The sequence below is a fragment of the Gopherus flavomarginatus genome, chromosome 8, assembly GCF_025201925.1.
Source record: "Gopherus flavomarginatus isolate rGopFla2 chromosome 8, rGopFla2.mat.asm, whole genome shotgun sequence".
Lineage (NCBI taxonomy): Eukaryota > Metazoa > Chordata > Testudines > Testudinidae > Gopherus > Gopherus flavomarginatus.
The window spans coordinates 21,601,717-21,618,814 of NC_066624.1; the positions used below are offsets into that span (position 1 = coordinate 21,601,717).

The window sequence follows — 17,098 nt, forward strand, 5'->3', positions numbered from 1 at the left end:
AATCGAGAAAGGACTAGAGGATATTATCTGTACTCATGTGTTGCTTTCTCTTCTTTGATTCTCACAATCAGACCTGCCTCAGAAAGCTAGTCTTGTGGCTGAAACAAGTATGATTGAAATTCATCGAGATGATCCAGAAGAAGAACTGGGAATGCGGATAGTTGGGGGCAAAGACACCCCTTTAGGGAACATTGTTGTTCAGGAAGTCCTTCGGGATTCTGTTGTTGCTGCAGATGGAAAAATAGCACCTGGAGACCATATCCTTGAGGTACGTTGTTCTGTTAGTAGTGAAGTTAAGTTACCACCCTTCTTTGGCTAAGAAGGCTTTTTATGATAGTGGATAGCAAAAGTATAAGTCATGCTGGGCAAACTTCAAGAGATTTGGATAAGCATTCCAAATTTTGGACACTTGTCCAAATATCTTGGTTCTATGAAACTGGGCTGTGAGCCTTAAAAAAACAGGCTGTCTCATGTAATTTCTGACCCTTCCTGCTTTATCAGGCCAGAAATGCCTTGACAGCAGCCTCTTTTATAGTGTTTGGTTAGTTCTGAGCCCAGCTGGGGAGAGGTAAGAAGTAAATAAGAAATAAAATATTAAAAAAGAATCAGAACACTTTAACCTCAGAAGGTTTGGATTGGTTCTTATTTTTACCTGATCCAGCACTTAAAGGGTACAAGTGCAGGAGAGAAAATAGAATTGTTTTGAGTGGTGGAAGCAGGTGTAATAAAGAGGATTTTTTTTTAATTTAATCTCAATTTGACAAACACCTCTTCTGTGTGAAACTCTTATCACCTGTTGTTACAGATCTCCTTTAGATTAATTTTTTCTTTGAACTTTTCAGTCTGTTTTATTTACTTTATGTATCTGACAGCTTTTTATGAGATTTGTATGGAGTATAATTGTAGCCATGGTCCCATAAAAGATATTACCTCACTTAATCTCTCTAACAGCACTATTGCACAGAGAGAGGCTCTTTTTCAAACAGGCAGGTCCTAAATCACTGAAAGCTTTCCATGTCAAAACCAGCATTTTAATTCACCCTGAAAACTAACTGGCAGCTAGTGCAGAGCACAGAACACTAGTGCCATATGCTCATAGCAGTATACCCTGCCAAGCAACTGATCTGCCACATTCTGTACTGCAACCTTTGTTTCCAAATTGAATTAATGCTTCACGGAGAGTGCATTGTTAGTAGTCTAATCTCGAGGTGACAAAGGCACATACTTTCTTTAAGATCTGGACCTCATTACTGTTGTATTACATCCTCCTGGCCAGACAAATCCAACAACTGGAAATCCAGCCATCTCCTTTGATTATACACTCTAGTAAGGATTGGCAGACCAATGCATTCAGAGTGGCAGATACAGTCTTGGTCATATCTTCAGTTTGCGTCTCCAAGCCAATCAATATCACATCCATCTTATCTGATTGAGCCTCATCCACCTCTCAGTCTCAGCCAGAAGTAAGACATTCAGGAACACTGGCTGGGTGTCATGAGAATACTGAAGATGCTGTTGCCCGTGTCTCCTTGCTAACCTTTCCAGTAGTCCCATATGCACACTAAAATGAGACAGGATGGAATCCTACATGACTACCGCCTGGGGGAGGAATAATAGTTACCAAAATTACCTTGAAAAAAGAAAGATTTAGACTGAAGATCCTAGGGCTTGTCTCCACTTATCACTTAGTGAAGACCTGCTAAATCGATCGCTTATCGCTCTTCTGTCAACTCCGGTACGCCACTGGAACGAGAAGCATACATTAAGTATACGGGAGAGTTTCAAGGCTTCAGAGCTGTGGAATGGTCTCAGAGAGGGCTCCTCATGCATGGAAGATCCACATGTGTTTTTTGCTAACTTTGTGATATTAGGTACAGTGGAAGACCCATAGGCTCTCCAGGATCTAAATGGTGCATTTTCCTTCCTCTTTCTAGGTAAATGGTATCAACGTCAGCAGCGTGACTCATTGCCAAGCTATCTCCTTGCTGCGCCATCCAGGTCCTGTTCTTCACCTTATGGTCCTGCAGGAAAAAGGGTTTTCCAACAGGACTCTCAAACAGGATTCTAGCCCTGCTGTTAACCGGGAAGTGATTCACGTTACACTGATTAAGAGAGACCCATCTGAACCCCTGGGAATCAAACTGATTAGGAAGACAGATGAGGCAGGGATTTTTATTCTGGACCTGCTTGATGGAGGTTTGGCAGCCAAAAATGGAAAGCTGAGTCGGAATGACAAAGTTCTCTCTATAAATGGCCAGGACCTGAGGCAGGGAACACCTGAGACAGCTGCACAGATAATACAGGTAATTTACGTCTGTCTGATAACTCTGTGACTGTCTGCACCACTAGCGCAGTGCTCCATTTCTGACCCAAGGGCTAACAAAACATGCCTGAGCAATGTGGATACCTTTAAGTAACCATTTTTGGGAGAGCAGCTTCCCTACAGAAGTGGGGATTACTGTTTCCTAGCAATCATGAATACACAGGTGGGAATATGCCATGAATCATCGCTGACAGTACCACAGTGAGTCAGCTGTCTACGGTGGTTTAGTGCAGCAAAGGCAAACTGATCATCTTTAGGTGTAGCCTTTTTACAAGAGAAATCTCCAGACACAAGGCATACATCTGTGACAGATACCGGGACAGAGTATGTGAAGCAAAGCATGTGAGGCTTCCCGAGAGCTAAACTAGGGAGGTCTGAATAGAGACTGCATGGCCTGGCACTACAGAACAAAGCATTTTTTATTTAGATGAGGATGCTAGTGGTAAAATTCACAGTTAAACTGCATTTGGAAGAGTCAGTTTGAGGCCCTTGCTGAGAGATGGTCATTCTCATCATGATAGAAATCTGTCTCATTTTAATGGGCTGAACATTTGGTGTAAAGTATTTGTGTAAAGATTACTAAAACTGCAGTGGCCTTTGTTTAGATCAGTTTCAAATGCTGTGTCTTATGGGGCAGTGCCCACCAGCTTCTAGTAGCTGGGTTTCTTATTTTGCCCAAAGATCATGACAAACACAAGGGCATTTCACCTTACAGTTTAAACCTTGGAAAAGATCCAAAGATAAGAAGAGAACAAATCCACCATCAATTGACCAAATTGCCAAGGGAGAGAGAAAAAGGGAAGAGTTTTGATAATTATGGGAGAGGCTGTGTTCTTACATAGAAAATATTTGAACCTAAGCAGTGATGTTTAATATTAGAAGTAAGTCAACAAATGTTCCCGATAAACAACTTTCTAGAATTGAGGACTGATTGCAAAGCCCAAAAACATACTGTTCAAGTTGGTAAATGTCTAAGCGCTGGATCACGAGGATGGCGTGTATAGAATAGAATCTAATATGTTGGATCTCCGCCTCTCTAGGTGACCTGTTCCAGAGCTTAAATATTTTCCTAACCATTATATCTACCCTAGATCTCCCTTGCTGCAAACTATGGCCTGGTCTACACTACGCGTTTAAACTGAATTTAGCAGCGTTAAACCGATTTAACGCTGTACCCGTCCACACTACGAGGCCCTTTATATTGATATAAAGGGCTCTTTAAACCGGTTTCTGTACTCCTCCCCGACGAGAGGAGTAGCGCTAAAATCGGTATTACCATATCGGATTAGGGTTAGTGTGGCTGCAAATTGACGGTATTGGCCTCCGGGCGGTATCCCACAGTGCACCACTGTGACCGCTCTGGACAGCACTCTCAACTCGGATGCAGTGGCCAGGTAAACAGGAAAAGCCCCGCGAAATTTTGATTTTCATTTCCTCTTTGCCCAGCGTGGAGCTCTGATCAGCACGGGTGGCAATGCAGTCCCAAATCCAAAAAGAGCTCCAGCATGGACTGTACGGGAGATACTGGATCTGATCGCTGTATGGGGAAACAAATCTGTTCTGTCAGAGCTCCATTACAGAAGACGAAATGCCAAAGCGTTTGGAAAAAACAATCTACAGGCTACACAGTGCTGCGTGACAAGCGTAACAGGAAGCCAGAGACTCAAATGGACGCTCATGGAGGGAGGGCGGGGGTACTGAGGACTCCAGCTATCCCACAGTCCCCAGCAGTCTCCGAAAAGTATTTGCATTCTTGGCTGAGCTCCCAATGCCTGTAGGTTCAAACATTGTCTGGCGTGGTTTAGGGAATAGCTCGTCAGTATACCCCCTCCCCGCCACCACATGAAAGAAAAAGGGGAAAAAAATCGTTTCTTGACTTTTTTTTAATGTCACCCTATGTCTACTGAATGCTGCTGGTAGATGCGATGCTGCGGCAGTAAAGAGCAGTATCCGCTCCTCTTCTCTCCCTGGTGGCAGACGGTACATGTTTGATAACTGCTGAATACCCCTGGCTGGCCTCAGGGGCGCCTGGGTAAAAATAGGAATGATTCCTGGTCATTCCCAGTAGATGGGACAGAACGGCTGGTAACCATCCTCATCATAGCAACTGGGGGCTGAGCTCCATCAGCCCCCTCCCTTTCCTGTGTAAAGAAAAGATTCTGTACTGCCTGGACTATCATAGCAGCGGCATGCTGGGCTCCTCTCCTCCGCACCGCTTAATGTCCTGCCTGGACTGTCATAGCACCGGGAGGCTGCCTCCCCCTCATTTTATCTCACTAACAAGTCACTGTTTGTTATTCCTGCATTCTTTATAACTTCATGACACAAATGTGGGGGACACTGCCACGGTAGCCCAGGAAGGTTGGGGGAGGAGGGAAGCAAGGGGTGGGGTTGTTGCAGGGGCACCCCCCCGTGAATGGCATGTAGTTCATCATTTCTGTGGGATCTGACATGGAACAGCTGTGCTCTCTGATACACTGCTTCTCTAGTACACTTGCCCCATATTCTAGGCAGGACTGACTCTATTTTTAGAAACCGTAAAGGAGGGATTGACTCAGGGAGTCATTCCCAGTTTTGCTTTTGCGCCCCCGGCTGATCTCAGCCAGGGGCACCCATGATAGCAGCAGACAGCACAGAAGGACAGATAACCGTCATCTCATTGCCAATTTACAATGGCAGCAGACGGTACAGAACGACTGGTAACCGTCTCCGCTATCATGCAAAAGCAAATGAATGCTGCCGTGTAGTGCTGGAGTATCGCCTCTGTCCGCGGCATCCAGTACACATACGGTGACTGTAAAAAGAAAAAAGGAAAAAAAAAAGCTGAACAGGCTCCATGGTTGCCGTGCTATGGCGTCTGCCAGGCCAATCCAGGGAAAAAGGGCGCGAAATGATTGTCTGCCGTTGCTTTCCCGGAGGAAGGAATGACTTACGACATTTACCCAGAACCACCCGTGACAATGATTTTTGCCCCATCAGCCACTGGGCTCTCAACCCAGAATTCTAGGGGTGGGGGAGACTGCGGGAACTATGGGATAGCTACACACAGTGCAACGCTCCGGAAATCGACACTAGAATCGAACCATGGACGCACACCGCCGAATTAATGTGCCTAGTGTGGCCGCTTGCACTCCACTTTATACAATCTGTTTTATAAAACCGGTTTATGTAAAATTGGAATTATCCCATAGTGTAGACGTACCCTAAGATGATTAATTCTTGTCCTACTCTTAGTAGACACGGAGAACAATTGATCACACTCCTCTTCAACAGCCTTTTACATATTTGGAGACATATGTCCCTCCCCCTCTCACTCCTGGCCCAGTCTTCTCTAGACCAATGACTCTCAACCTTTCCAGACTACTGTACCCCTTTCAAGAGTCTGATTTGTCTTGTGCACCTGCAAGTTTCACCTCACTTAAAACCTTACAAAATCAGACATAAGTGTCACAGCACACTACTGAAAAATTGCTTACTTTCTCATTTTTACCATTATATTATAAAACAAAATCAATAGGAATATAAATATTGTACTTACATTTCAGTGTATAGTATACAGAGCAGTATAGACAATGATTTGTTTATACTGCTCTGTATATGTAATTTTAGTTTGTATTGACTTTGCTAGTGCTTATGTAGCCTGTTGTAAAACAAGGCAGATATCTAGATGAGTTGATATACTCCCTAGAAGACATCTGAGTATTCCCGGGTTACACATACCCCTGGTTGAGAACCACGGCTCTAAACCATGTTTTGTAAACCTCTTATCACTTTGTTGCTCTCCTCTGAACTCTCTCCAATTTCTTCACCTCTTTCTTCAAGTGTGGTGTCCAAAACGGGACATAGCACTTCAGCTGAGGCCTCACCAGTACTGAGTAGCATAGAAAAATTACCTCCTGTATCTTACATGTGACACTCCTTATCAGCTCCTTTCATAGATCTGTCTGATCTCTAGAGGTGTGTGCATGCCTATGACATTTTTCAGAATGCTACGCAAAGTCTGAGCCATGTAACTTTCAGAGATATCATCAGCAGTCACAAGGTTAAGTCTCTACATGAGCCATGGTGAAACTTCACTCATTTAAATTACTGGATTATTATTATTAAGCTTCTCCTTTTGTTTTTTTCTGGCAGACCAGTGAGGAAAGAGTGAACTTTGTGGTCCTAAGGCAGTCTGATGTACCGATGCCAGAAGCTGTTGAAGATGGTGGCACACCAAACAGTAGCAGCAGCAGCAGCAGCAATGGAGGGAGTCCAGTGCACCATCGGAGGAGACCTGACCAGAATCATTACAGACGAAAATCAAACTACCAAAAAGCAAGTCTTGTAGTAATAGCAGTGCTATTTTCTGCTGGGCCAGTTGTTCATTGTTTCTCAAATCTATTACTTTACCACTGAGTGCTATGAAAATATAAACAAAGAATATTGCAGGGTTATAAAGAGTAGGGTTTGGTCCCATATAGCACCTTTTCTTTACCAAATGTTGCAAAGCAATAGGAGTTGAGAGCTGGCAGAACAGTGAACTGTACAGTCAGACCAAGCATCTGTTATCTACAGAGCAATGCAGCATCATTTGTGTAGCCTTTGAGGTTAAAGCCTGTCTTAAGGGGAGAATAACTCTGCTGTTTTGGCCAGCATTTCATCTCTGCTCCTTTAGAAAGGGTCACTGGGCATTTGACAGCCACCAGAAACCAGTAAAACAACCATTGGGTTTAATTCCCTATCTGTAGGACAACAAGCACATCAAGCACAGCTTTCCCCTTGTATTAAATTGCAATGCTAACGCTGCCTGTGACTCCATGTCACGGTATGGAGGTGTGGCCTGAAGGTGAGAGCTGTACTAATGAAGCTAAAGAAAGATGCTTTTGCAACTTCTCCAACTTAACTAGTTACTTTTACACTCTGGTTCCCTCCTCTAGAAAACTGTGAACTTGAACAGATTTGCTTTTATGTTGCTGCCTCTGGCAGGTTGTTCCATATTTAAACTAAAATTTGTGTGAAGAAATTCTGCCTGAAATATGAACTGCCTAGACTTCTGTTTAGTTTTCCAGGTTACTGCATCTGAGTTGGTTGCTATCGTATGCAGTTTCAGCCCCGTTCTTTCCTTTATAAACTGCAGTCCACTGTCTCCTGTTTCTGCAACACACGTGCATGCACACACTCTCTTTCTAAGAGAGAGCAGGGGGAGGAATAGCTCAGTGGTTTGAGCATTGGCCTGCTAAACCCAGGGTTGTGAGCCCAATCCTTATAGGGCCATGTAGGGAACTGGGGTAAAAATCTATCGTTTTTGAGCAGGGGGTTGGACTAGATCACCTCCTGAGGTCCCTTCCAACCCTGATATTCTGTGACTCTATTCTATGACTCTAACCCTTTCTTCCTCTTAAGATCTATAGGACAAGATGTGCTAATATTTCACTAAGCTTAGGGGTGGGATTTCATAAGCACTCAACATCAGCCTAATTCTGCTCCCATCAAAGTCAGTAAGAGTTTTTTGCAGCTGACTTCAAGGAGAGCAGAGCTAGGATAATGCTGATCTGTTTTGAGAAATTTCACCTTTAGATTCTCATTTAAAGTAGATACGCTATTTGAGTCACTATAAACTGTCCTTTCATCCCATGCAGTGATGCTGGACATCTTCAGAAATAAGTTTCTCCTCCTCTTCATACTCTCTATCTTGTGTTTGCAAAAATATCTGCTGGTTGCCTTCTTTCTTTCTTGGCCTTATGGTGCAATAGAACCTTAGAGTTATGAGCACCTTGGGAATGGAGCTTGTTCGTAACTCTGAACCAAACATTATGGTGGTGGTTTCAAAAGTTTACAACTGAACATTGACTTAATACAGCTTTTGAAACTTTCCTATGCAGAAAAAGTGCTGCTTTGAACCATCTTAATTTAAATGAAACAAGCACAGAAACAGTTTCCTTACCTCGTCAAATCTTTTTTATACTTTCCCTTTATTTTTTTAGTAGTTTACACTTAACACGGTACTCTACTATATATATATAAAAATATTTTGGTCTCTCTCTGCTGCTGCCTGATTGTGTACTTCCAGTTCCAAATGAGGTATGTAGTTGATCGGTCAGTTCGTAACTCTGGTGTTCGTAACTCTGCAATTCTGCTGTATACTGGGCTTGTTGAAACAAATGAGGACTGTGATCATTCCAATGGAAACATTATATATTTTAATAACAAGCTCTGTTCTAAAACATGCATGAGGTTGGATAGCTCAGCCTTTGTAGATAGATTTGGAAATGCTTCTTTACTCTGTGTCACTGGTTCAAACCCATCCCAATTTAACCAAAGTTCAAAAGATAAAAAGTTGGCAATACCTGATATGTTTGGTAGTTTCTTTTCACTTCCTGGTGGGGAAACTCTCATCAAAGAGCCTCTATGTAGACAAAGGATCGAATGGACATGTAGACAGGCATATAGCCTCACATCCCTAGCAGCAACCCTTCTGAGTCAGGGTTGAATCGCCTTGTGAGTACTGTGTGCTATAGCTTCTGCTGCCTTTGCTATTTGTGCCTAAACAAACTCCAGAGCTGTTAATGTGGCATCTTTCACCAGCCCTGAATTTTTAGAGTTCTCTGCGTCTTACTCTAGTTATGGACCTTTCTAAATTCTGCTGCGTTGATTAACCCATATAATCCATTGCTGTCTCTTTGTAGGATCTACTTCAGGGATACCTCAGCCAGGAAAAGACCATCGCAATAAAAAAGGAGTTAAAGGAATCTTTGGGAATAACTATTGGAGGTGGAAGGGACAATAAAAACAAACTTCCTATTTATGTAACTAGCGTGCAACCCATTGGATGCCTCTTCAGGGATGGCAGGATCAAGAGAGGTAGGGAGACTTTCCAGACCGAGTTTCCCTTTTTATAACTTGGCTAATTAATTCAGTGAATGGGTTTCAGTGTTTTTAAGGGAAAGTTGATATTAAACACCAGTGAAGTTTGAAGCACTAAGACCTGGATGAGGCAGAGGTGGTCTATATTGCAAAAGATCAGTAAGTCCATGCGGCCATGATCATTCTACTTATTTAATCCACAGGAGATGTGCTTTTGAATATAAATGGCATCGATTTGACTCATCTAAACTACTATGAAGCTGTCTCTGCACTGAAATCCAATGCAGCTTCCCACACTGTAGTGCTGAAAGCCCTGGAAATCCTTGTACCAGAGAGGGTGCCAGAACCCACAGACCCTTCCTCTGATATCAGGGAACACGGATTCAGTTGGTCACCCCTTTGGATTACATGGCTCGGATTACCTATGTAAGTTGGTTTGGTCAATTCTCTCCTCAGTATTAACCACTGAGTCAGGTATTTTACCTCATCTGGCATTTAAGTAAAGTGAATCACTGGCTGACTCTGAACAAAGTCAAACTTGGCGACAAGCCCTTTAAACAAAAGCAAAAGAGACTATATCAGTTGTAATTGTGTTCAAATAAATTAAGCAACTCCCACTGCATTTCAGTATTTCTGAGCCCCTCCTGTTTGCAATATGGTCGGTCCCTAGGTATCTGACAGAGGTCACTGAACATTTTCACAAACTGAATAGGTCACAGAAATTGAGAACAAAAACAAGAGTGTATGTTTGGGAGCAGGGGTAGGGGTGTGAGAGAGGGTGTTTTGTTACACAGCCTGTGTTTGAATTGTGACACATGCACTGCAAACAATCCTCAGTAAAATGTGATGAACCCAAGCCACTTCAGCTATTCTACTTAACAGAAGTCAATGATCAGGCACTGCTACTGCCTTTTAGCAGCTAGTCTAATGGTTTTTTTTAAGGCAAGCAGTCTTTTTTTTTTTTTTAAACTTCATCTCAGCTGTGTAATTTTTAATCTTAGGAAAATAATGCCAAATTCTGAATTTTCTTGCTAAAATGAATTAGAAGGTAGCTTACCATGTTTCTGGTGCTAAAGGTAGTGGGAACTGTGCTGCTGGGTTCCATGTGGTGAGCATTTAAAAGTTTAGAACTTTTCAGCTTCTAATTTCTGGAGAGATGCAGCAGGTGTTCCTCTTTACTGGTCTCTGCTAAAAGTCAATTTGGATTGAGTTCAACCCAGGGAGGTGCAGATTATGTCAGAGTTAAGGTTTGTGGCTGGACAGGGAGTTTACATGAGGTTCAGGTTAAACAAAATGCTCTCTGCTAAGGGTTCTGATTTATTTACAGGTTTTCTGGTGCAACCAAAGGAACACAAAGCCTGTGGCTACCTTCCCTTCATGCAATTTATCAGTTTGTAAACTCCCAGAACAAAAACCAGAGGGCAGATCTTATTCCTCCAGAGCATTATGTCTGGGCTTCTTGTCAAGAGAGTCTTGGCCTGTTTTTTCTTGAAAGGAATCCAGCTTTATTTTATTTTATTTTATTTATTTATTTATTTGAAGTTCTGAGACTAACTAGTCTCAGCTGCACCTGATTAACTCAGCTTCTTTGTAGGAAGCTGGGATTTAACCCCCAAATCTCTATGCCATTATCTGGTGCAATGGAGTTTCCTCATAGGGGTCACTCTTGGGCCAGGTGTATTGTGACTGCAAGGCAACAGCTCCTTTTACATCTCATCACTTGTGCCAGGGAAAGTGAAGAGTGTTCTATCAAAAGACTTCCTAGCTCCAGAGACTCTTAATTCTTTCCAAAATTCCATTTCCATTAGGTCAGCCTCTTAGCGCTCCAGTCATCTGCTTTTGTTTTAAGTATAGGCCTCGGAGCTAGCATCCACCAAGTACCTTGCCTCAAATGTATTTGTTTGGTATCACCTTCCCTAACTCACAGTAACTGGCTGAGGACCTGAGCTGAATTCATAATTAAATTTGCCAACTTTAAGATAATAAACATGTGCTCTCATTTTAAAAAGTAGTGTTGGCTGTATACCTCCCCCGTGGGACCCCATGCAGCAATTTCAGCTTTTCCCACAGAGGTGGAGAGCAGTCATGTCAGAAGCACCCTGGGAGCACTGAAGCAGTGGCTGGAGAGTAATCTCCTTCTATTGCTCTGAACAGAATTCTGGAATCTCCCAACTATAGAATATTAGCACCACAGGCTGCTGACATGCTTTCATGTGGGGAGGTTTTAGGATATGGTCTGAGAGGCACACAGCAGAGCTATTTAATTTTGCGGTCTGCCAATGTTTACATCATTTGTTCCAAACAATATAAATGGTAATAAGTCCTTCCTTGCAGTTCCTCACTAATTTCCCCAGTTGCCCAAAGTGGTGGCCAATAATGACTAGTTGGCTCTGTATGTTATAATTTCACTAAACCACTGAGGAAAAACAAACCTCTTGCAGATCAGTGCTGAGCTCCTCGTTGTCCTCTTCAGCTAAACATAGGTGTTCAGACTTTTTGGCATGCTGACTTTTATGCACTACACAGTTGGGGGGGGGTTGTGTTTTTAACCTCTGCTGGGAAATTTTTGAGCCACCACTGAGTATAGCTTTCTCGAAACATTCCAACAGCTGTGTTTGAAATCCAGTATGAAAATCTGAAGTTTACTGCTAGCACATGCTCAGTATTTTTTCAGGTAAATGCTTAATACAGAAGATCGCTCCTGTGGTGCTTATTCTCTTGCATTCTGTTTTGTTGAGGAAAGCCACATGTTAGTCTGAAATAGCAGTTTGGTGTTGGAAGAGCAGAGTCTGAAAAGGTTATGTTCAAAGCCTTACTGGTATATTCAATCCTTTTCAACACCTCTGTCCACAATGCTTAAAAGTTCCACTCTTTATTGTTACACTTGCACTTATGGCTTATTGTTTGTGTTGAATGTAGTTTGTCAGCCTGGCTCATTTAGTAGTATGCTGTCTTTGTGTTTACACACTGTCCTGACATTGCTGCACTGCATTGCCAGGACAGCCTTTCACATGAGAGGGCTCCATCCCGTCTCTGATGAGCTGCCTGAATGGAAGTTAGAGTAGGAAAAAAAACCCAGGTGTACTGGCCAGTCTTCTCCTCACAATAACAGATTCTTTCTGTTGTTCAAAGCTGTGTATGAGCTATTAAACACACAGGAATTACCATACATGACCAGATGGATGGCCATCTGGTCTGTCTTGCATTTTACGTCTGACAGTAGCCAATACCAGATGCTGCAGATGGGGATGTAAGACACCTGCATAGTAACACTGGACTGGTTTTACCTACCAGGCAGTTAGTGGCTGGCTTATGTTCTGAAGCAGGCAGCTTGATATCCCATGTTCATTGTTTTCCCCTCTAACATAACTGGGGGTATTTTTATTGTCCATATAAATGTCTAATCCTTCTTCATTCTTTGCCTCAGTTAACTTGTGGTAGTGAGTGCCACAGTTAATTACATGCATTCTGAATATTGCTGAGTGCCTATTTATGGCTGCTATGTTTACTCACACAGCTCTGGTGCCCTTCAGTCACTCCTTTTGGATATCTAATATAGGTTACCAGGCTCTCCCTTTCTGTTGAGCAGTGAATTCCAGGAGCAAATACTGTTAGTATTTGTCATCTTTTGAAGAAGTCTGTCGAGCAGGCTTGGTCTTGTGATATAATACATCAGACATTTTAGAAATCAAGAAGCAGGTATATCTCAAAATGTTTGGATTATGTTCTTTATGAACAATCTCTCACAGGACTGTAATATCTTATTGTGCAGTACTTTTTATGATAGGTCCTGCATGAAAAACCCTTCACAAACAAACCTTGACTGATTTGATTGTTTGTTTGAATCATTTAGTAGAAGAAAGGTTGTCTTACCTAACAACGTAATGTTTGCTTTCCAACTGTGATATCTGGGTGCTAACTGCAGCCATTGTACCAAGTTCCCATAATACATGCGAAACCAGAAAATTGACTCCAGATTAATTATAAGGGCTGCAGAAGTACTGCTTTCAATTATTATTATTATTGTTTGTTTTGTTTTTTTTTAACAAAATGATGATGTAAGATAGGTCAGGGTTGTTCATGAGTTATCTTCCCTACCTGGCTTCCTACTCTCATCACAATACTTGCGGTGGGATAAGACTTTGTCCCCCAATGGATACAGGTAGTCTAACAAGGGTTATTGCAGCAGGTTCCCACATCACCAAGAAAAACGAAGACTTTTAGTCAAGCAGTTAATTCTAGCTGGAAAATAGATGCTTAAGAACAAGTTGTGTGTGCCTCTTCTGTGACTGTACCTGTCTTTCTAGCTACCTTCACTGCTGTCAAGATATTGTCCTTCGTAAAAGTAACTCAGAAAGCTGGGGATTCAGCATTGTTGGAGGCTTTGAAGAAGGCAAAGGAAACCAACCATTTTTCATTAAAACCATAGTGCCTGCAACACCTGCCTTCCATGACAGAAGACTAAAGTATGTATGGTGTTTCTTCCATTATGTGTGTCTATTCCAGAAGTACTGAGCTTAGATGCAGTGTGTATAATTTTATTGAGCTATTGTGCTTCTTTTAACAATTAGCCTGGCTGAAATTTAATGATTTATCCAAGTTCCTTTTCATCCTAGCTCTTAGGATGAACCACACAACCAGCTGTCTTTATTTCTACAATTATGATGGAAGAGTCAGGCTTAGAAATGATTGAGTGATTTAACACTTTTTTTCTACCTTGTGAAGGGTGTAATTATCAAGTGGGAGAGGGATCAGTTAGGATACTACAAGTGGTGATTATGCTATAACTAGGATTAACTGGATGAAATTAAGGGGATATTTAAGATGAATATCAGGAAAAAAGTCTTGACAGTGAGATTTATTAAATTGTGAATAGTTTCTCAAGGGGCGTGGTAGAAGTCCTGTTGCTTGGGATGTTAAACTGATCTGGTTGACACACTAAGAAATACACTGGCTCTTTAACTTCTGTGGTTGTCTTCCCCTGTGAAACTCCTTTTACAGTGTCTTCCTCTCCAGTTAGGAACATGTGCAGCTGTCAGTGTTGCTCTTTCAGCCCATCTGCCAGGGATACTGTCAGAGCAGAAATCTGGCACTGTTCCCAAGGGGTTGAGTTTCAGTGAATGGTGCAGGCATTAATCCAATTAAGGACTTTTCAGTTATTTAGCAACTATGTTCTGATCTCAAATTAGTGCCTTGTTGACAGGATCTGCTGTTACCTGGATATCCTATCCCCTCTCTTAGGAGAGCATTCATTTTCCTGGTCTGTTTCCAAGATGCTTTAGCTGGGGTCTGTAGCTCTGACTACTTTGTAAACTGTAACAAGGACCTTTTTATGAGGTACTTTGGGTGTGTCCAATCCCAGCATGTAAAGCAGACTCACGAACTATTAGCATGACAGCATCTTCCATGAGGCCTGTGAGCACTTCCCCATAGCTATTACTAAATAAGAAGCTGCAGCAGGGACCTTGGGACACAAATTATATCATCCACATCCATCTGCTTTTTAGTTTTCCTCTGGATTGTCTTCACTTGTGCTGACTGGCTCTCTTCTTTCCCTCAGTCATTTCATTTCTGCCTCTCTCAAATACCTCCTCTTCTCCTTTCACTTGTCCCCTCTGCCTCCCTATATCTCTGTTTGGCTAATCCCCTCCCAACCCCAGCAATTAAAAAAAGCAAATAATGGCACTAATGTGAGCTTTGCGGACCATTCTGTCCCCACACCCCTGAGTGATGTCGATTTTAGAATGTAAACTCTTTGGCAAAGGACTGTCTCTTATTGGGTTTGTATGGTGCTTAGCACAATGGGACCTTGATCAGTCAGGGTCCCTAGGTGAAACTGTAATACAGATAATGGGGGGTTCGAGTTTTGTCCTGACACAAGTTTCCTCTTGCCTTGTTAGGTGCGGAGATGAAATAGTGGCAGTAAATGGAGTATCTGCTGTAGGAATGAGCAACTCTGAGCTAATTCCCATGCTGAAAGAACAGAAGAACAAAGTCACTCTTACAGTTGTGTCTTGGCCTGGAAGTCTTGTGTAAACATCAAAGCCAAATCTATGTTCACTTGATTTATGAGCCTCTTTAGGACCAGAAGATCATTAGATTGATGGGATAGCAAAACATGTGGCAGGCATACCAAGGAAATGCTGAACTCTTGTCATATAATGTGTACTATCCAGTAGGCTTTCATTTCCTATTTGAAGAAAACATTTCCAGAACTTGATGAAGGCAAATGTAGCTTGTTGATATATCTAAATTTTAGATCCAACATCGTAGCAGATTGGAGCAGCACTTTCACTACCTTCATCATGGAGTTCTAATCAGTACAGGATTAGTGTGGGGACAGTTATTTTTCCAGTGGTCCTATATGAATCGTGCATCTCTATTTTGAGCCAGTCTCCTTTTTTCCTCCAAATCCTATTTTAGCTGTGCCAAACCAATGATTGTAACTAAAACTTACTTAATCTCCTAAAATAAGAGCAATGTTTCACACACTGGTCAAGTGTCACTGGTTGGCTGGTGTACTTGGACATGCCATTTTCTATCTGTTTTTAAAAGCCGCTAATAAAACGAAATACATGGACCGATAAAATGGTTCATTAAGCATGGTGTTTACATTTCTTGCCCATAGAAGTCTAGTATTTTTTCAACCCTTTTGTTGTCAGGTAGATTAAGAATTCCTGTTAGTGCTAACGCATTGTGTTGGGTTGTGCAGAAATCCTTACTCCTGGTGCTAGTTAAGTGAATTGTTAGATTTCTAACTCTGCTCTCCTTGCCTTGTGATTTTACTAAAACCATCTTTTATTATGTAGAAATGCGCTGTCTGAACATAATGGGCTCACTTATTCCCAGAAAAGTCTGCCGCCAGGAAGTAACCCCATTGCTTTTATGCATAGTTTGATAGTCTGAAAGTGATGATTTTTGCCTCTCCTGTTCACCACTTTTCCCTCCCACCCAGCAGAGCTAAGAATGGGGTAGAATGACATGACCAAATTATATACCACCACCTCCAGCCACACTTCAGCCACTGTGAAATGAACTACCTCCAAAAGGACAGTATCCATTTTGGTTTGTGGTCTTCATGCAGTATATTTAGGCTTAGCCGAATTTTATTATTTTTTTTTTTTTTTATAATTTCAACAGATAAGATGTTTAAGCTTTTTTAAAAATCTTTCAGTTTTCAGTTGCAGGACACTGGGGGAAAAGGCTTATAATTTAATGACAGACACAGATTTAAAAAACGAAAGCTTTATAAACCATTTAAACACCAATTGTCAACAGCACATGTCAAAATATACAAAGAAAATATTCTTCTCAACTTGCTGGGTTCCAGATCCCAGGGGTACATCTACACTGTTATTTTTAGCCTTCTGTGAGCCTAAGTCAGCTGCACCAGGCTCTGAAACTCTCTGCTGTGGTTTGTTGTTTTGTGTAGATGTACGCTAGAGTTCTCAAGCAGCATTTTTCTTTCATGGCTTATCTGTAAATTACAGTTACTGCTGGAAATGTTGTCAGTTTGTGTTTGTGTATGGTGAAACAGATAGCTACTGATGATCAGATTCTTCCAAGCCTAACTATATAGTAGAATTTAGAAGCCTGAGGTATAAAGCTATTTTGGCTATCAGACATTGATAAGCTGGGCTTTTTGGAAAATTCAGAATATAGTAGTTATTCCTCAAATATTTTCATTTATTATATATTACTTTTAATGCTAATCCCTAGTAGAAATGATTAACAGTGAAAACTCTCAAACAGAAAACCATTTTAGATATGCTCTCTCTACAGCTTTCATTCTGACCAGCATGGACCATAATAGAAATTAAAGGAAACTCATTTCTTACATCTCCCCCTGTACAAATACTAGCTAGAGTGATTTCTTTTTAAAAACATAATGGAGTAGGAGCTCCCATCTTCTTAAGCAGAGCCTTGCAG

The 17,098-nt window shown here is 41.8% G+C and overlaps 1 protein-coding gene across 4 annotated transcripts in view; it reads left to right on the top strand.

The window, feature by feature from the left end:
- Window positions 1-16,737, top strand: part of LOC127056595 (ligand of Numb protein X 2-like) — a 74,762-nt gene extending 58,025 nt beyond the window's left edge. For all 4 annotated transcript variants that reach the window (XM_050964646.1, XM_050964647.1, XM_050964648.1 and 1 more), the window contains 7 exons: window positions 72-268; window positions 1,935-2,303; window positions 6,458-6,640; window positions 8,992-9,166; window positions 9,373-9,595; window positions 13,477-13,635; window positions 15,070-16,737. In XM_050964646.1, the coding sequence (XP_050820603.1) occupies window positions 72-268; window positions 1,935-2,303; window positions 6,458-6,640; window positions 8,992-9,166; window positions 9,373-9,595; window positions 13,477-13,635; window positions 15,070-15,205 (1,442 nt within the window). In that variant the 3' untranslated portion in view covers window positions 15,206-16,737. The remainder of the gene's footprint in view (window positions 1-71; window positions 269-1,934; window positions 2,304-6,457; window positions 6,641-8,991; window positions 9,167-9,372; window positions 9,596-13,476; window positions 13,636-15,069) is intronic.
- Window positions 16,738-17,098: the final 361 nt, after the last annotated feature.